General features: G+C 46.9%; 3 protein-coding genes across 3 annotated transcripts in view; 1 reads left to right on the top strand and 2 right to left on the bottom strand.

Annotated features, from left to right (window-relative positions):
- LOC113590260 (tripartite motif-containing protein 16) overlaps positions 1-2,209 on the bottom strand; it is a 2,483-nt gene extending 274 nt beyond the window's left edge. Inside the window, exons 1-6 of the mRNA XM_035536478.2 lie at positions 1,803-2,209; positions 1,609-1,704; positions 1,251-1,493; positions 961-1,120; positions 826-885; positions 1-619 (exon numbers count right to left, since the gene is read on the bottom strand). The exon at positions 1-619 is cut by the window's left edge and continues 274 nt beyond it. Coding sequence (XP_035392371.2) covers positions 3-619; positions 826-885; positions 961-1,120; positions 1,251-1,493; positions 1,609-1,704; positions 1,803-2,147 — 1,521 coding nt within the window. The 5' untranslated portion in view covers positions 2,148-2,209 and the 3' untranslated portion in view covers positions 1-2. The remainder of the gene's footprint in view (positions 620-825; positions 886-960; positions 1,121-1,250; positions 1,494-1,608; positions 1,705-1,802) is intronic.
- Positions 2,210-3,451: 1,242 nt separating this feature from the next.
- Positions 3,452-5,889, bottom strand: LOC113590261 (tripartite motif-containing protein 16-like). The gene is made up of 6 exons (XM_035536479.2): positions 5,512-5,889; positions 5,325-5,420; positions 4,962-5,204; positions 4,673-4,832; positions 4,500-4,559; positions 3,452-4,332 (listed from the first exon to the last, which is right to left on the bottom strand). The coding sequence occupies exons 1-6, from the start codon at positions 5,854-5,856 to the stop codon at positions 3,803-3,805; spliced, it is 1,434 nt and encodes a 477-aa protein (XP_035392372.1). The 5' UTR covers positions 5,857-5,889; the 3' UTR covers positions 3,452-3,802.
- Positions 5,890-7,795: 1,906 nt separating this feature from the next.
- gig2q (grass carp reovirus (GCRV)-induced gene 2q) lies at positions 7,796-16,816 on the top strand. The gene has a single exon (XM_027030312.3). The coding sequence runs from the start codon at positions 8,444-8,446 to the stop codon at positions 11,726-11,728; it is 3,285 nt and encodes a 1,094-aa protein (XP_026886113.3). The 5' UTR covers positions 7,796-8,443; the 3' UTR covers positions 11,729-16,816.
- Positions 16,817-20,000: the final 3,184 nt, after the last annotated feature.

The raw sequence follows: 20,000 nt of genomic DNA on the forward strand, positions 1-20,000 counted from the left end.
ATTCAAGTCGAACAACTCTCTCCACTGCTTAGTCCACTGCTGGAGTCAGAGAAATAGTCTTCCTCAGTCGTGGTCTCGTCTTTGGAGCCTAAATCGCAGAGTTTGACATGAGTGCCTTTCCCCGCAAGTCCGAACCCGGCATAGACCGGTTTTGTAAACCTCGTCTGGACCTTGTGGATGAGACTCATGTTGTCTGTGATGTTGTAGAAGGCCAGAACTCCGGCCCCGTGATCCAGGTACACTCCTATCCTGGAGCACTGCCGGTCGTAGCTGACTGGCATTTTCTTATTGTTGTGCCAGAACTCGTAGGACGTTAAGTGACAGCGCAAGCCCCAGGAGTAGGGGTTGCGGCCGAAGAGCGGCCCACGCTTGCCCTTCCTGTAGATGGCGGCGTAAGACACGGAGATGCACACCCAGCTCTTCCCTCTGTACTCCAGCTCCCAGTAGAACGGCCTGCCGTGCAGGCTCTGTCTGCACAGGACCTGCGCTCTGCAGTCGAACCGCTCCGGGTGGTCAGCACGGTCCACCCGCAAGGGTACAGCTGTTACCTCTCTGTTGTCCTTGGACAGGCCGAGGAACACGTGGGCCGTGTTGGGGTTCAGTGTGAGCGTGCACGCGTCTGCAGACGTGGGGCGGCACAGAGGTCACGGGTATGCGATTACAACCTCCAGGGACTTGACTAGTAACCACCAGGTTGCCACTGTTGGGCCCCTGAGCAAGGCCCTTAACCCTCAATTGCTCAAGCTGTATTCAGTCATAATTGCAAGTTTTTTTGGATAAAAGTGTCAGCTACGTGCCATAAATGTAAATGACCGGAAAACTCACCCTGTAAGAAGTCCTCCCGCATCTTCTGAGCTGGTGACACCAGAATTCCGGCTTCCTTAACTGTGTAAAAATACACTTTCACTGAAAAACACGTTTGCAGAAACTGTTTCTAATCTGCCAGAACGCCCTGCTAACCTTTTCCAGCGATCGTGGTGAAGTGCGTCTCACACACGAGCCTCAGCTCTTTGACGAGGCCTGCGACGGCTTCTGAGGCGAGCTGACATGAAAAGTGCGGCTGGACCAGGAGCACGCCGGAAGCGGCAGTCTTGGGAAGGGCCGTGGAAGCCAAACCCCCCTGCAGGAATAGGGGGCCACAGTCGCCCGTCCTCTGGTTGCTTCAGGCATTTACAGGGACGCGTTCTTCCAAACATTAAGGACTCGAGCAAGCAGTCGTCTGAGAGTTTCCTTTTAATCGCGCGCCTTACCTGAAGAAACCCGATGTCATCGTTCGTGTGCGACAGCGTCTGGAGGCGCTCTAGATCGGCGGCTGTGTTCTTCAGATCGGTGATCTCCTGCCGCACTCTCTCTACGAGCTCCCTGGCCTCCTTCACCACGGCCTCCTCCTTCTCACGGATCAGCTCCGTCACGGCGCGCCGCCTCCCCTCCATGGAGAGCATCAGCTCCGCAAATGCCCCCTCACTCCTCTCCATCGCCTCCTCTGCCGAGGCCTTTCAGTACGGAAGCCCGAATGCGATCGCATGAACTCACATAGCCATTGGCGGGAAAAGAAAAACAGAGGGAAAATGGAAAAAGGAAAAGAGACGAATGTACACGACACCTGACCTGGAACGCCTCGAGCACCTGCGTTAGTTCCTGCACGTCCTGTTCCCTATTTGTAATCCGTTCAACACACTCCCGCCGTTCCGCCCCGAGCCTGGTCTGAAACAGCAAGCAGGTAAACAAATAATAAGAGACAGCATGGATTCGCACGCCAGTCTCAGTTCGGCGCCGTCTTGCTCGTTATCGGACGGACTAACCTGCGTCTCTGCCACTTCCTCCTCGATGGTGACGACCTCGTGGCCCTTATGTTTGTCAGCGAGGCACAGGTAACAGACGCACAGCTGGTCCGTGCGGCAGAAAACCTGCAGCGGTTTGTCGTGTTTGGGGCAGATCCTCTCTTGCAGGCAGCCCGGCTCCACCAGCTTGTGCCTCTTCCACGCGTGCAGGGTGTTGTGCAGGTCGAGGTGGGTCTCACAGTACGAAGCCACGCACTCCAAACAGGCCTGCTGCGCTCTGCGCTTCACGCCCACACACACGCCGCACTCCACATCTGGGGGGGCGGCGAGGCTGCGGTCCGAGGACGTGGCCGCATCCTCGTCCATGCTGCTGGATGCCGGAGCGACGGGTCGCGCCAAAGCGTAAGGGAACTGGTTAGTTTCGTTGCTCCAGAAGCACGAGTCTGGTGCTGCCAAGGATATTGCCTCCTGGTGAGGGTGTGGTGCTATACCAGGGCCTGGGTTAAAGACTCTGACTCACAGCAATGCTATGTACAAAGCACCTACCCTGTGAAGTTCTACAGCATCGCTATGTTCCTTCAAATAAAGGACAGCCCTGTGCTATAAGACTTTATTTGCAAATAGCGCCTTCTCACATACACACTTTGCATGAAAAAAAACAACATTATTTTTGCTTTGCTTTGCAGAATCTTACAGTGCATGAGGGGTCATGCATGTTGATTTTCTCTGCTGGATACCGGACCAACGGGTTGTGCCGGACTAGGATGGATCAAAGCGTCCAGGGTGTGGAGCTCAACCAGGACCTGTTTCAGACACTCTGACTCAGAGACTTATTTACTTAAGCTCAATAAGAACAGTTCAGTTAACCTACAGTTCACAATCCAACAGCCATCCTTCACGTAAACGGCCATTCGTTACATCTTCCCGCAACTAAATGTAGAATACTTTTAATGATGGATATATATTTTAAAGTGTGAGTATACGTATTATACATATACAAGTTATATTATATGACTACAATGTGTTATATGTATATGTATATCACATAACGTAAGTGAACATACAACAGTGCAGATCTTTTTGTGAAATCTGCCTGTGCTGTGAAATCTGCCTGTGATTTTTTTCAGTTTCCATAATGATAATAATGACGTCGCTTTGGACCTTTGTGTAGAATTGGATTCGTTTTGTGAAATCTGCTGAAATCCCCTTAGTTTGTTTGTCCCCTAACTCAGAGCACCCCTCCGTCAAGCGTCCACTAATGCTGGACTCACTGGTGACCATCAGTGTGTGGCTGCTGCCTGTCTCCTGGTAACAGGTTTTATTTGTTCTGTTTGATGTTATCATGTGACATCATGTTGATTTATTGGTGTCTGAGGCAGGTGGCCAATGGTGTGCCACTGAAGAATAATGAAACTCAATACATCAAGAGACCTTGGGAAGGCTTGGCAAAAATAAAAATAATTACAAAAATAATAAGTTAGTAGCTTCAAATGACGTTGGTGGATTTGAATTGATTGAATAAATTAATTTCAAATAATGTATTGACGATGAGAAGCTCTTTTGAAGTTACAGTTTACTGAGTGATCATCACTAACCCCCCACCCCCAAAACATCTGAGTCAAATTCATTATTTGGCAGAATAATAACTTTATTTTCCAATTTAAAATAAAATGTGGTACGTGCAGTTATATTGATCATTGATCCAAATTCTGTATACAAACCACAGTAGGACATACAGTTACAGCTGAGAATATTTGCCTTTATCTCTTACATGATGGTGAGCTGTTATATAAATGATTAAAGCTATTTTTGACCTGAACATAAATGATACATCGTATGACAGTACAGTATGTCTATTAAATACATATTATGACAATACAGAGTCTACCGATACTGCGCAACCAATACTAGGTCATATTCCATATCCCAATATGCCAACAATTCCTTTTTTTTGTTATTTTATTTTTGGCATGAGGAAAAAACCTTTTCTCCTTGTTGGAGTGTCCCCTTTCCAATCTTAATCACAAACAAAGTTTGATTTTAGCCCCTATCCCCGCCAGTCCGAACCCGGCATAGACCGGCTCCGTAAACCTCGTCCGGACCTTGTGGATGAGACTCATGTTGGCTGTGACATTGTAGAAGGCCAGAACTCCGGCCCTGTGGTCCAGGTACACTCCTACCCTGGAGCACCGAAAGGAACTGGTGATGACCGTGCTCTTATTGTCATGCCAGAACTCGTACACGGTCCCACGTTTGCGCAAGGCCCACGACCTGGGGCACCTCCCAAATAGGGGAGCCATTCTTCCGTTGCGAGGGATCCCTTTGTAAGAGACGGCGACGCACAGCCAGGAGCCTCCTGCCCCACACTCCACCTCCCAGTAGCACGGGGCCCCACACAGGACCTCTCTGCACAAGGCCTGCTGTCTCCTCACGAACCGGGCGGTGTGGCTGGGATAGGGCTCCTGCTCATGGACGGCCGTCAGCTCCATCGCCTTGCTCAGGTGCAGTTTGTCATGCACCGTGTTTGGATCGATGGTCAGCTTGGACGCGTCTGCAGGAGAAGCGTGCGATACGGCTCAGTCGGCGCAGGCCAGTCATGCTCAAGTGAATTGTGCCCGTGTTTGGTTTGGTACAACATAAGCAGATATAAACCCGCAAACATAAGCAACTTTGTTGAAATATGGGTTAAAGGAGAGGGAAACCGCACAAGAAACTCACGTCTTAAGAACTCCTCCCACGTTGTCGGCAACGGTGAGGAGACGATGCCGGCGTCTTTCACTTTGAAAACAGCAGTCGGGTTTCATGAGCCGAGGCTTGTGCACATGAATGCGGTGGTTGCGAAAAGGAAAACAATCTCGACTCTTAGAGACCCCACCTCAGGATCGGGTTACCTGTTTTGGAGATTTTGATGAAACGCTGCTGGCAGATGAAGTCCACCTTCTGAGCGAGGCCTGACACGGCCGCGGTGACGAGCCGAAACGAAGAGTTCGGCTGCGTCAGGAGTGCTGGAATCTGGAGACCTTTGGCAGGCTGGGAGACAGCATGAGCTTTCTGCCAAAACAACCAACACACTCCGAGTCACGGGAAAGGTTCTTTCAGAATGACCTGTGCAGGTAGGTACGAAAAGGTTCTATTTATGGTATTCTTGAAAACATGAGTGTATGTCTTGCGTTTCCTTACTGTTAGAAAACAGATGTCGTCGTTCGTGTGCGACAGCGTCTGGAGGCGCTCTAGATCGGCGGCTCTCCTCTTCAGATCGTCAATCTCCTGCCGCGCTCTCTCTACGAGCTCCCTGGCCTCCTTCACCACGGCCTCCTCCTTAGCACGGATCAGCTCCGTCACGGCGCGCCGCCTCCCCTCCATGGAGAGCATCAGCTCCGCAAACGCCCCCTCACTCCTCTCCATCGCCTCCTCTGCCGAGGCCTTTCCGGACACCACACACAGAAGTCGCACAAGCCGAAAAAGTGAGAGATGCTTCGTGTCGACCATGTTGCAAACTTACCGGTTCACAACGTACTTCACAACAAACAGATAACGCAGCACCTTGAAAACCACAACGGCTTCGTTCAAATCTTCCTCCTCCTTCTCCCGTCTCTGAATTCTCTCAGATGCCTGCTGGTACATTTTCACCAGTTTAATCTGAAAAATACGCGACATTCCGATACAGGTTCGGAATCATTGTCATGCCCGAATAAAATGAACGATATGAAATGAAAGGATAGAGTCATACATTCTTCTCTGCCACTTCTTTTTTGATGGCGACGACCTCGTGGCCCTTATGTTTAATAGCGAGGCACAAGTGACAGACGCACAGCTGGTCCGTGCGGCAGAAAACCTGCAGCGGTTTGTCGTGTTCGGGGCAGATCCTCTCTTGCAGGCAGCCCGGCTCCACCAGCTTGTGCCTCTTCCACGCGTGCAGGGTGTTGTGCAGGTCGAGGTGGGTCTCACAGTACGAAGCCACGCACTCCAAACAGGCCTGCTGCGCTCTGCGCTTCACGCCCACACACACGGCGCACTCCACATCTGGGGGGGCGGCGTGGCTGCGGTCCGAGGACGTGGCCGCATCCTCGTCCATGCTGCTGGATGCCGGAGCGACGGGTTGCGCCAAAGCGTAAGGGAACTGGTTAGTTTCGTTGCTCCAGAAGCACGAGTCTGGTGCTGCCAAGGATATTGCCTCCTGGTGAGGGTGTGGTGCTATACCAGGGCCTGGGTTAAAGACTCTGACTCACAGCAATGCTATGTACAAAGCACCTACCCTGTGAAGTTCTACAGCATCGCTATGTTCCTTCAAATAAAGGACAGCCCTGTGCTATAAGACTTTATTTGCAAATAGCGCCTTCTCACATACACACTTTGCCTAAAAAAAAAACATTATTTTGCTTTGCAGAATCTTACAGTGCAAGAAGGGGCCATACATAGCAGATAAGGGTTATCACACACACACACACACACACACACACACACACACACACACACACACACACACACATATATATATATATATATATATTCCTCCGGAAAGTCTATATATATAGACTGATTGCATGTTCACTGATAAAGCAGCTTAAAATTTTGATACCCTGCTTTTCAGTGTGGTACACTACTGCATTTATTCTTTAGCATATAATTAATAGGCTGTAGACACAGTACAATCCTTAATGTATCACAAAGTGTCCAGTGAGAACTTCTGTTGATAAAATATTGTATATTGTTACAATATTATTTACAGCACCGAGGGAATAAACCTCTGTTAGAGCATTTTACTGGTTATTTAAATCGGAACATTCAGTAAACTTTTACAGTGATTGCAGTGGGCTGGTCCTAAACCTTTAATATAGAGTTTGCAGGACATGTTTCTAATTTAAACATAATGAAGTTATGGTTTTATGTACACAGGCCATATTCCAACACCACGCTCTGGCAGTATTCCCCTCCAAGCATCTTGCCACTTGTCATGTGACAGTGATCTTTCCGGAGGCCTGCCACTAGGTTTTCCTTCCCAGAAAACCTGGCCAGAACCTTGCTGCGCTCAAGCTGTGTGCGTGTGTGTTCGTGTGTGTGTGTGTGTGATAACCCTTATCTGCTTACATCATACACTAGATTAATATATTTTAAATTAAAATTAAAAACTGAGATTTGCTTGGCTTTATTTGTTTCAGATGTAAAATGCGATAAATGATATGTTTTCAACGCTATCGATGTTTAGGATGACTGTATAGACCGAGCTCAGCGGTGTCTTTACTTATCAAGGGAAGAAACGAGGCTTCCTGAAGCATTGAGATGGCGACATCTGCTGGTCAAATGATTGTAACTGCATTGAGATGAAATAATGCCTAAAAGTCAACCATTCGGAGGCTACTTGCATCAATTTTCCTTTAAGGATTCTGGATATTTCAAATGTAGGATTTTCCATTTATGAAAAAAAGGATAGAGGTGAAGAATTGAGAGTAACACACACACACGCACAGAGACCTTTACACAAAAAGGCGCTGAAGAGCATTGCATTGTGAAGCTCTTACCTATCAGTACGTCGGCAGGAACTGATAAGCCCCTCACCGTACTCCAGCTAGGCCTTTGGCCAAAGGAAGGCTGTGTATTATGGTCTGGCACCACACAGAGCTGAGATCTGGAAGCTGGGCCCCTTGTGATAAGTCCAGCCTCGCTGTACTAGAGGAAGGTGACAGTGTATTAGATGTCCGTTGCCTTCACCTTCTGACCATCACCGTACACCAGAAAGACTCTGTAGCCCAAGAAAGCCACTAGGTCAAAGGTGGCCTGTAACAAGCACTCTGGGATTGAATCCTTAGGGATGAATGTTAATTATTTATAAGTTTGAAAAGTGTGGTTTTTATCCGCATTTGACATTATAAATATCATTTGTTGACAAAAACGTCATTTACAAATATACACACCGAAAGATTTTTTTTTTTTTAGCATTCAGATATGTCCTCTTGTGACCTACACGGTCACGTAGGCGTCCAAACACGTGTCGTGGATGTAGTGTGCATGCACAATGCTTTGTTGCTATAATAACCATTTCCTGTTTTCCTTTGCTCCAGCTGAGCAAGAATAACTAGGCTGTTCGCCAAATGGTTTCATTTAAACCAGCTCCTAGTTTTCCTCCGGAAAGTCAAGGACTTGCTGGGAGTAGCAGACACGGACTGCGGCTGAAAAGAAACGGACAAGCAACAGAAGGAAAATACAGGAAAGTCCCCGTCACTCCTTTAACATTAACGGACGGTGTTAGAGGTCGATCTTAAACCACTGGAATCTTTCTTAATCTCCTTGGTAATCAGAGTCTGGGAATATTTTGAAGACGTGTGATTTCAAATTTAACTTAGAAAGCGGCAAACAGCAGCTACGAAAAAGAGAAACATTTGAAACAAGAAGGTGTCTGAAAATGAAACTGAAAGCACACTGGTCCGTTTACTGAACTGTTTTTTCTTTGTTATTTTCAGTGTAGTTTTCAGTCACCGTATTATTGTATAGCTACTTTATGGTCACGTTTAACTCAACTTTGTGAAATTTCTATACAGTTTTAACTAGAACATGTTCGATTTTGAAGCAAGATAGATATATAAAACTTTTAGATAGCTTCCTCTGTTAATCTGTCGAAACATTTGAAAACAACCCTTTAATTTTCATTGATATCAGCAGTTGGGATGAGTAATTCAGCCTTCAGGAAGGGTCTTCAGACAAGTCCGGGTGATAACAGTCAGAAGAGATACATCATGTATCATGGCAGCACACTCAGGAATGCACGTAAAATAAAGCGCCAGGGTTTTATCCGCTCTTCTGACGGCATGTTGGGCCCTGGTGTTTATGTGAGTCGAAGCTTCAGAAAGGCCTGTGCTTATCCCAAACATCTTAAAGCTGGCCAGAGGGCCGTTGTTCTTAAGCTAAGCGTGAGGGTGGGCAAAGTTAAGAAGATCAACAGAAAGGGCCATCCTCTGCAGAAGAGCTGGAGTCAAGCGGGCTACGACACAGCTTGGGTGCCGCCCAGATGTGGGGTGGTGAAGAGCGGTCTGGAGGAGAACTGCATTTGGGATCCGAAACGGATCCGAGTGCAGGAGGTCCTCGAGCGTGACAGCAGCTTGGAGGCATCCTCTGATGAACCGGTGTCCTCAAAGAAAAGTGGCGCCTCCGAACGCTCGGAGGAAAGTGATGCCTCTGGACACTCGGAGGAAAGTGACGCCTCTGGACGCTCGGAGGAAAGTGACGGCTCTGGATGCTCGGAGGAAAGTGACGCCTCTGGACGCTCGGAGGAAAGTGGCGGCTCTAGATACTTGGAGGAAAGTGACGCCTCTGGACGCTCGGAGGAAAGTGGCGGCTCTGGACGCTCGGGGGAAAGTGACAGCTCTGGACGCTCGGAGGAAAGTGGCGGCTCTGGATGCTCGGAGGAAAGTGACGCCTCTGGACGCTCGGAGGAAAGTGGCGGCTCTAGATACTTGGAGGAAAGTGATGCCTCTGGACACTCGGAGGAAAGTGACGCCTCTGGACGCTCGGGGGAAAGTGACGGCTCTGGATGCTTGGAGGAAAGTGACGCCTCTGGACACTCGGAGGAAAGTGACGGCTCTGGATGCTTGGAGGAAAGTGACGCCTCTGGACACTCGGAGGAAAGTGACGGCTCTAGATACTTGGAGGAAAGTGACGCCTCTGGACGCTCGGAGGAAAGTGACAGCTCTGGACGCTCGGGGGAAAGTGACGGCTCTGGATGCTTGGAGGAAAGTGACGCCTCTGGACACTCGGAGGAAAGTGATGGCTCTGGATGCTTGGAGGAAAGTGACGGCTCTAGATACTTGGAGGAAAGTGACGCCTCTGGACGCTCGGAGGAAAGTGACGCCTCTGGACACTCGGAGGAAAGTGACGCCTCTGGACACTCGGAGGAAAGTGACGCCTCTGGACGCTCGGAGGAAAGTGGCGGCTCTAGATACTTGGAGGAAAGTGACGCCTCTGGACGCTCGGAGGAAAGTGGCGGCTCTGGACGCTCGGGGGAAAGTGACGCCTCTGGACGCTCGGAGGAAAGTGGCGGCTCTGGATGCTCGGAGGAAAGTGACGCCTCTGGACGCTCGGAGGAAAGTGGCGGCTCTAGATACTTGGAGGAAAGTGACGCCTCTGGACGCTCGGAGGAAAGTGGCGGCTCTGGATGCTTGGAGGAAAGTGATGCCTCTGGACACTCGGAGGAAAGTGACGCCTCTGGACGCTCGGGGGAAAGTGACGGCTCTGGATGCTTGGAGGAAAGTGACGCCTCTGGACACTCGGAGGAAAGTGACGGCTCTGGATGCTTGGAGGAAAGTGACGCCTCTGGACACTCGGAGGAAAGTGACGGCTCTAGATACTTGGAGGAAAGTGACGCCTCTGGACGCTCGGAGGAAAGTGGCGGCTCTGGACGCTCGGGGGAAAGTGACAGCTCTGGACGCTCGGAGGAAAGTGGCGGCTCTGGATGCTCGGAGGAAAGTGACGCCTCTGGACGCTCGGAGGAAAGTGGCGGCTCTAGATACTTGGAGGAAAGTGACGCCTCTGGACGCTCGGAGGAAAGTGGCGGCTCTGGATGCTTGGAGGAAAGTGATGCCTCTGGACACTCGGAGGAAAGTGACGCCTCTGGACGCTCGGGGGAAAGTGACGGCTCTGGATGCTTGGAGGAAAGTGACGCCTCTGGACACTCGGAGGAAAGTGACGGCTCTGGATGCTTGGAGGAAAGTGACGCCTCTGGACGCTCGTGGATAAGTGGCGGCTCTGGATGCTTGGAGGAAAGTGACGCCTCTGGACACTCGGAGGAAAGTGACGGCTCTAGATACTTGGAGGAAAGTGACGCCTCTGGACGCTCGGAGGAAAGTGACAGCTCTGGACGCTCGGGGGAAAGTGACGGCTCTGGATGCTTGGAGGAAAGTGACGCCTCTGGACACTCGGAGGAAAGTGACGGCTCTGGATGCTCGGAGGAAAGTGACGCCTCTGGACGCTCGGAGGAAAGTGGCGGCTCTAGATACTTGGAGGAAAGTGACGCCTCTGGACGCTCGGAGGAAAGTGGCGGCTCTGGACGCTCGGGGGAAAGTGACAGCTCTGGACGCTCGGAGGAAAGTGGCGGCTCTGGATGCTCGGAGGAAAGTGACGCCTCTGGACGCTCGGAGGAAAGTGGCGGCTCTAGATACTTGGAGGAAAGTGACGCCTCTGGACGCTCGGAGGAAAGTGGCGGCTCTGGATGCTTGGAGGAAAGTGATGCCTCTGGACACTCGGAGGAAAGTGACGCATCTGGACGCTCGGGGGAAAGTGACGGCTCTGGATGCTCGGAGGAAAGTGACGCCTCTGGACGCTCGGAGGAAAGTGGCGGCTCTAGATACTTGGAGGAAAGTGACGCCTCTGGACGCTCGGAGGAAAGTGGCGGCTCTGGATGCTTGGAGGAAAGTGATGCCTCTGGACACTCGGAGGAAAGTGACGCCTCTGGACGCTCGGGGGAAAGTGACGGCTCTGGATGCTTGGAGGAAAGTGACGCCTCTGGACACTCGGAGGAAAGTGACGGCTCTGGATGCTTGGAGGAAAGTGACGCCTCTGGACACTCGGAGGAAAGTGGCGGCTCTAGATACTTGGAGGAAAGTGACGCCTCTGGACGCTCGGAGGAAAGTGACAGCTCTGGACGCTCGGGGGAAAGTGACGGCTCTGGATGCTTGGAGGAAAGTGACGCCTCTGGACACTCGGAGGAAAGTGACGGCTCTGGATGCTTGGAGGAAAGTGACGGCTCTAGATACTTGGAGGAAAGTGACGCCTCTGGACGCTCGGAGGAAAGTGACGCCTCTGGACGCTCGGAGGAAAGTGGCGGCTCTGGACGCTCGGAGGAAAGTGACGCCTCTGGACACTCGGAGGAAAGTGACGCCTCTGGACGCTCGGAGGAAAGTGACAGCTCTGGACGCTCGGAGGAAAGTGACGCCTCTGGACGCTCGTGGGAAAGTTAAAACGAAGAACCCTCAGAGAATCCATCAGATGATGAGGACGGAAACAGTGATTATTACTAATTACTAATTATTACATTAGTTATTACTAATGATCTTGCCTTGTGACTAAATAAAACTTCATGATCACCAGTGCAGTTTCTGAGCTCAGAATATCCTGCATTTTTGTGTTTTAAACATTTCAGCAGTTTCTTAAAATAACATTAAGATTTTTATTTTTTACGACGTTTTGTTGCGGGCCAGTTTTTTAGGCTCTAGGACTGGTATTTGGGAACTAAACTTCAAGGGTTCACTGCAGCTGTGTGAGTACCCACACTCCCACCACAGGAGTCAGTGTTTGCAGGTATCGTTCGTTCCTGTTTGTCGCTGTATATCTGAATAAGTGTCCACCGTATTCACATGAGCTGTCGGCAGTGACGGACTGGGCGTGCAGCTGCAGTGTGGTGCTGTTGCCTGGCGCGACACCTACGGATTCCCACACTCCAGCAGAACTCTAGCCATATGTTTGTTTCTATTACAGACCTGGATCTTTCCCAGATATGAGTTTAGGGAAACTGGTCTTCAAGGAGACCTGCTATCTGGACCATGGGATTTATCCCTCTCTCTCAATCTTTGAGAGAGTCAGGCTGCGGCGTATGTCGAGCAAATATAGGCAGTGTTATCTGGAGAAAAACTACTTCAGGTCAGCTCACCATCAAATCTGTTTTTTAGCTTGAAGATCTTGAGGTAATAAAATGATTTGAAAGCAGAAAAATACGGAGGGTTTAAAATAAACTTGGTTTATATAGAAAAAGACCTCTGTAGGCTTCGGTGTGAGGCTTCTGTGTCAGGCCTTCAGAGGCCTCAGTCAAAGGTCTCCGTCTAAGGCCGGGACATCTCATGTTGGCACCAGAAGAGACAACATTATTGCGCTGGGCACCAGTGGGTTTGAATGAGATTTTTTTTTTTAAATATATTGTTAGATATAATGGTAGCAGGCTTGATTTATTTGGACAGAATTTTGGAATCTTTGAAAAGTACTATGTAAAAAGAAGAAAGTGAATGTGTAACTGTCCTTGGCGAAAGTGTATAAAGGTCAAGCCCTCCTGGGGCTATCAGACATTCTCTGGACTATGCCTCATTTGTACGTTATATTGCACTGCAAATAAACACACCTCTTCAATTCATTCTTGAGTCTGAATCTTTATTTTTCTATTTCAGTGTAATAATATTATTAATAATATTTATAACAATTACTGGAATTTGGGAAAAATCAAGGAAGCACAAGCTCACCCGGTGTTTTTGAGCGACCATACTTTTTTACTGATGATTGGTGTTGGGAGAGTATCTACCCTCCTGAAACCTTTTTTGCCCCAGAGATAAGTGTCTGCATTTTATTTCTAGCTTTTCTCCACAAGGATCATCTGTTGCCTCCTATCAGCTGCTGAGTTGCCCTTTCAGCCAATCGTTTGCTCCGAGACTGGGTTATTTCCTTCGGGACGGCCGCGCATTATATCCAAAGCAGGCTAGCTGTCGGTGTTAAAGATGTCACACTCCTCATCACTTACCTCTGCCCAGTCGACCGCAGCTCAGACCGGTGATCAGACTGTCAGAGGCAAGTCCCTGGAGGCAGGATTCTCTCTGAGCTGTCTGGCTGTGTCAGACCTCAGTCACCCGGTTGCTGGGCCCCGCAGTAGGAACAAGCTGCATGATGTAAGAACCTGAGTCATGAGGTGGTGGCAACACAGTAAAATAAAATGGTGCACTTGATAATGATCAGGTCAAGGAAAGTGCCACAAGTGCGTTACAAGTTGTTTTGTGGGTGTCAGTCATGTCTCGTCATGGGCTTGTGCTCGAGGATACACCAATGCATCCACTTTGGTTGAGGCACGTCTTGGGAGTGTCTAGGATACAATTGATTAGACTTTTGTCCTTGGTTTCTTGAGGGTACTGACCAGTGTTGCTCGACACATTTTACCTATACCTCGACTACAGTTCACACATGCAATTTCCTCAAACAGCCGGTTACAGTAGCCTCAAACTGTAGGCAGTTTGATACGCATTAAACATTCTCTCTAATTAACCAAAACTATTTACCTATATCCAGTTAAGCGAGGCATGGGAATGTTTAACCTAAAATGTTGTATTCCATTTAGTATTTAATTATGAATATGTTCTGATTAATACACTCAACACACCTGAACAGGTATTAGTATTCTGCATCATGAGAATACATACCATATGGAGGACAACTTCTCAACAAAGAGGTGTTTGATTCCCTAACAAAGCAGCCTGTCGCGGAACCAAACCCCCCCGAGTCACATGGTATGGCCCGCCGTGCACATGGGGAACCACGTGTGTTTGTGGCCACGCCCTCCATAAGGACACACCTGCATGGCGTTCATCGTTACCTGTTTGCATGTCTATTTAAACCCCAGTTAGTGTGTGCCACTGTAGTTGTTACAAATGTAAATGTCGTAGTAGATGTAGTTAAATGTCAGCGGTAAATGTAGGGATGTTCACCGTTTATGTCTTGTGTGTTCTGCTATTAAATGTCTCTAAGCGTCGAGGGGGTCTGCGCCTCCTGTTCGGGCCAGCGTCACACAGCCAGGCACGTCTCACTAATTTCCCCCTTTATTTACGATGCAGCTGTACAACAAAACACCAGAATGAACCCCAAACAGAATGCAGAAAAATCTAAAATAATCATTCTGGCATACATATACAATCATTTACATTTGTATCATTATCTTGCATTAGACTAGATCTATATGAATGCTCAGCCACATCCCAGAGAAGGAAAAGTAAAAAAGCTGAATGTGAATTCTTGAATACAGACACTACTAAGCTTCAGGCCTGCGTGCAGTAGGTCGGTGAAGGTGGTGTGGAAGCCGTACGTGTGGTGTGGCCCGTGATCTCCAGCCACTTCAGTGGGCAACTCCTTCGTCAAAAACGCCTGTTCCGTGCTGAGTCACTTACCCAAAGTTAGAAAATGTCTTTTTTTTCTTTATAATAGCAAGTGTATTTTTTTAAAATTAATTCTTCAGGACCCTTAAAAGTGTTTTTAATAAGATATGCTTTCTGTCTAAAAAAAAACCTAGACTGCACTTTACTCAATTAGAAACATCTATGGAATATGTAAATTCAAAACTGTCTTCATTCTCATTGCATACGTTATCCATTGGGCGTTAGGTGCCAATGTCAAATGTCCATCATGTAAAAAATTTATATAAAATAGAATATAAGCAATTATCTGATGGACATTTCATATTTCCACCTAATGCACACTGAACAGCCTACGTTAATGAGATATGCAACATCTTTTGGAGAAAGCCTTCAACTCCACACGACAGAACATTTCCAGGCGTTCCCGGACAGTCGCGACAAGACGACTTTAACAGCTGACTTGCTGGCGTCATGTCTCAGTGCTGGATTTTCCAGATCAGACCCGTGGCCAGCCTCACACGATACCTCAAAGCTCTGGACAGACAGAATGAACCTGACTGAAATTTGCCAAGCAGCAAGTAAAGCGCTTTGGGCACTTTGACCATGGAAGACTACTTGTGGATTCCTACGCTGAACGGGACACACAGGACACTGGACAGGAATCGGTGTGGTGTGGTCAAGCTGGCATGACCTAGAAGAAACGACTGTGATCGTCTGATTGGCAGAGTTGTGCAGCTCACCGAGCTGCGCCCCCTGCTGGGCAAGAACGGCCACAGCAGCGTCTACAGCGCCTTGAATCAGGGAGTTCAGACTTTGGCCGTTTCCACTCAGACTGGCTTTAATGGAGCGCTTATTGTAATCGAATAAACAAAAATAATCTTGTTTGACCCCCAAAAAAGCAGGTTAAACTGTGAATGAGAATACTGCTATTTAAATCTGTACTGCTGCTTTATGAATTGTGAAGGCCAGTTTACAGGAGGGATGTGTATAGTAACCGTATTTCTTTAATCGAGTACTAAACATATTTACTATTTTATTTTTAAAACCTCTCTGGCATGCTTGCTCGCTATATAAATCGGTGGAGGCGTTGGATGGTTTGGTTGGTGGGTAGAAATGTTAGGAGTTGCCGCCAGGTGGCATCGACACCCAATACTCCGGGAACAAGCACGGAGTAATCAGTCTTATGGCATTTTCGCAAAAGCTTTTTCAAAAGCTGAAGTTCAGAGTATAAATTTGTCCTAGGAAGATTGCATTTGAATGTCTTGGACAGTCAAGACAAGAAATAAAGCAACATCACTGACTACATCTTAATGTCATTTGTGTGGGAAAGGGGCAGGATTATTTTTACTTTTCCAGTTTGAATAATTAGTCTGGAACTAATGAATTTCCCTGGCTTTGAAAAATTATTTTAGAGAGATATTCAGTTGAATGATTATTTTTTATATATTTGTTCGTTTGTTCTGCTTGGTTAAAACTACCATGTAGAAACATTATTTTCCTAAATGACTTAAAATACTAAAATTCAATGTATATTGAATAAAATTAGGACCACGTGAATTACTACCACCCCAGTCGTAAATATTTGGCTAGCCTGCCCTGTGTTTTGTGTGTCCAGCTGTAGCCAATCATCTTATTCACCGTTCCCGATTGGTCCCGCCTCCTGTTCTTGATTGGCTTGTTCCTGTTCACCACTTCTTATAAAAGATGCGTCCAACGTTCTGTCCTACAGACTACTGTCTCATTTCTTATTGGTTTATGATTTGGCTGTTATTGGTAATGTGGGATTGATGTTATATATGTTGTAAGTAGTTGCTGCAAGTATTTCTCTCCTATTTGCTCGATGTTTATTTTGGCTTTGTTGTCTCAACATAATAAACATAACAACCTTCTATTCAATAAACACAACTGTAAGAGACAAACGAAGATTTGTTTCCTCCTGCGCTCTCAACCTACACCACTCCATAACAGACTCTAAATCAAATTGTGAGGGACTGGGGTGGTGTAGTCGGGGGGGTCTTTGCTAACATCCAGCTGATAGATGCCCAGAGTTTTTAATAAACTGAGATGCAGCCATCTGTAAAATTATTTTTTAAAAAAGAGACACTGGCCTGAAAAAGATTTCAGTAAGAAACTGTGGGATGAGGCTTTTGTCTGGCCGGTGGGCAACCCTCTACCTCTGCAGGAAAACGGGCGCTACTTCCTCTCCCGTAGTCAAAATCCCGGGGGGTGGGGGGGGTCAGCTTTCCTCAAAAAAGTCCAGCTGGGTGTCAGTTTATGCCAAGTGCACGGTGGCGGCATACCCAACGATGGCGCAAGCCTCAGAACTAGCGAGAATAAAGATGGCGCAATAGCGCTGGTCAACAGCAATTTTGCTTCAAGCAAAAGGTGGATTCCACCTGTGTATTATGGACTTTTGCATGCTTTTGCAAATATGCTTTCACAATTTCTCTATCATCCAGTGCGTTTCAGTATACATATTAAAGGTTTTTTTAGCTTTACAAAAAAAAAATAAAATAAAATCACATCATTCCGTATTGTATGGAAAAGCAGTAACAAGGAAAGTGGAGATCCTCTCTATGTTGGCAGACTGCTGCTGGCGTTCCTGAGGTCAAATATAGGCAAAAAACAGACACTGTACATTTTAGAAGTATGTTTATGCATATATTAAATTGTAGTAACAGCCTTATTTATAAATAAGTAATATACACTTAATGTAAAGCATAACTGCCCTGTCACTTAAAAAACATGTGATATCACAATTCTAAAAACAGATTAGAATTCAGCATAAAAAGCACAAAAAGGTCCATCTATTTTAGCTTGTGAAACTGAATAAAGTTAATATTTTGTTACGCATTGTAATCAGTTAGTATTTCGGCCGGGTTGTGCCAACTTTCGGTATGCTAGTTCTGACTGTTGTGCCATCTTTGGGTAAACTAGTTCTGACTGTTGACTGATTACACTGGTTAATGTGTAAAGACAGATTTATTCCAAGTACTACAGACAGAATGAATAACACTGGTTAACACAGATTTTGTCCCATGCAAAAACTACCCGTTTCCTATGTGTTTTTGCACAAAAATCTCTCTGTCATACATAGTTTTGTTATTGTTGTTGTTCCAGTATACTCGTGTCATTCTGGGACAGTGGTACCAAGGAAAGTGGAGCCCCTCTATGTTGCCAAACTACTGCTGGACCCTAAAGAGGAATAAGGCCAATATGGTAAGTAGGTTTAGTAATATTTTAAGTGTAAGAACAGCCTTATATATAAATGAATATATACTTATTGCAAAATGTAAATACTTAAAACTTCCCTGATGTCTGAAAGAAAAATTCTAAAAACCGATTGGTAGTCCATGTAAAACGTACTATAAGGTCCACCTCTTTTAGTTTGTGGGACAAAAAAAAAAGTTGATACTTTGTGGGCCCTTCTATCCGGACTGGTGTCCGAGGAATACCCCCGGCCTTAGTCTTACAGGAATGGATTGTCTGTCCAAGTTCTGTGGGGAGCTCGAAGGCTAATTAAGCTCGTTAATGAAGATTTAATTTCCCACTTCAAATGTACCAGTGAGCACATGGAAGATGTTAAAGATTTAAGAAAGAAGTGAACAGAAGAACAAATATGAGGAAAAACTGTGATTTAAGCAAAGAATAACCAAGCACAACAATTTGAGCGTATTTATTACAAGGACATGTCTGAACTCTGTCTCAACTCCATTGTGTTGCTTTTTTTGGCCAGGACATCTGCTGCACACTGGCAACAACAAAGCACACACACACACACACACACACACACACACACACACACACACACACACACACACACACACACACGCACGCGCACACACATGCGCACACACACGCGCACACACACACAGATGGCAGTGCACACTCTTTAACACACATGGGATAGCCACAGGTGTCTGAGTGTTATCTCAAGGATCAAAGAGAATGAGGTATGCCTGGTTCCTACTGCGTGCACACACACACACACACACACACACACACACACACACACACACACACACACACACACACACACACACACACACACACAAAGTGCAAGGCAGTGTGTGTGCAGTATATTATTGTATGCATGAACCAGCAGGGCAATGTGGCATGTGATTCTTTTATGACCTGCTGGACCAATTATTCAGTGTGCTAATTACTGGAGACCTCAACAAACTAAACACAAAAAGGAACCGTCGCTGTTCCTCTACAGACAGTCAGCTGATGAGGATACGGCAACACCTCCAGCGGCACAGCAACGTGCGCAGAAACGTACGTGCTTTCTAGCGTCCCCGGTGAACGTCTGCCCTAACGATGTGTACAGACTTGCACCTGGACCATGTTGCAGCCAAGCCCACTACACACAGAAATGTTTTATTTATGCAACTGTTCTGTTAAGGAGTCACTTTGTTTGCTTATCCATCAGGGAGTGGAGTGAATAATCACCAAAATTAGCTTTAATGCTTGCGCCGTTCTCACTCTAAGCATTTGCAAATTTTTGTCACATTGCATAACAAGGCAGACTTCAATTTATTATATTACACAAAGAGAGTGTGTATTTATCTGCCATCCCAAGTGACTCCTAATTTTCTGGAAATTCTGAAGCACTTAATGGGTGTCCATCTCTATCTCTCTCTCTCTCTCTCTCTCTCTCTCTCTCTCTCTCTCTCTCTCGTCAAGCTCCATGAACTTATTTAATTAAACCAAGTTTTATCTAGCATGTCTGTCAGAGAGACATTTGAGTAATGAATCCGTCTAAAACTGAAAGGGTGTGTGTTTTCTGTAGGAGCACATAAGCATACTGCACTCTCTTCCAAAACAAGCACATGAAATCAGTTTAGCACAAACTGAAGAACAGAAATATGAGTAACATGAGAACACATGACAGTCTCTTGATAAACAGGAAACCGTGTGTACTAAACCAGATACATCTATCTTTATACAGGCTGTTATTGGATGTAGTCACATTTGTCAAATCCATTTTATTACATTGCATTTCTCATGCCTTTCTGATTTTAGCAATGTTCTTTTTCCTGTGGAGAAAAAAAAAAGAGTATTCTCTCAGCAAAAAACTCTTTTAACTCTTCATTTCACCTGAACTCGCTCTATTCGGTTATTGACCCTGTTTCAGAGACTGGTAGGATGAGTGATTCTAGTGGATGCTGTGTTTACTGCCAGACTCCACCAGTGCTGAGGCTGTCTGGGCCATGCATCCAAACCCATTAACTCCAGAACAGCGATTAGACGCCACAGGGCACGCTAACGGTTCGGCATCACCGAAAGGACACGCGCCTCACGCCAAAGCGCTACCTCGAAACATATCGTCTTTATTCAAATTTACAAA

The sequence above is a fragment of the Electrophorus electricus genome, chromosome 20, assembly GCF_041902795.1.
Source record: "Electrophorus electricus isolate QZ-2024a chromosome 20, ASM4190279v1, whole genome shotgun sequence".
NCBI lineage: Eukaryota > Metazoa > Chordata > Actinopteri > Gymnotiformes > Gymnotidae > Electrophorus > Electrophorus electricus.

Coding starts and splice junctions, on each gene's coding strand:
- LOC113590261 (XM_035536479.2), bottom strand. CDS start 5,856: ATGGACGAGGATGCGGCCACGTCCTCGGACCGCAGCCACGCCGCCCCC. Junction 5,421..5,511: donor AAGAAGTGGCAGAGAAGAAT/GTATGACTCTAT, acceptor CGTATTTTTCAG/ATTAAACTGGTGAAAATGTA. Junction 4,833..4,961: donor ACGACATCTGTTTTCTAACA/GTAAGGAAACGC, acceptor TTGTTTTGGCAG/AAAGCTCATGCTGTCTCCCA.
- gig2q (XM_027030312.3), top strand. CDS start 8,444: ATGAGTAATTCAGCCTTCAGGAAGGGTCTTCAGACAAGTCCGGGTGAT.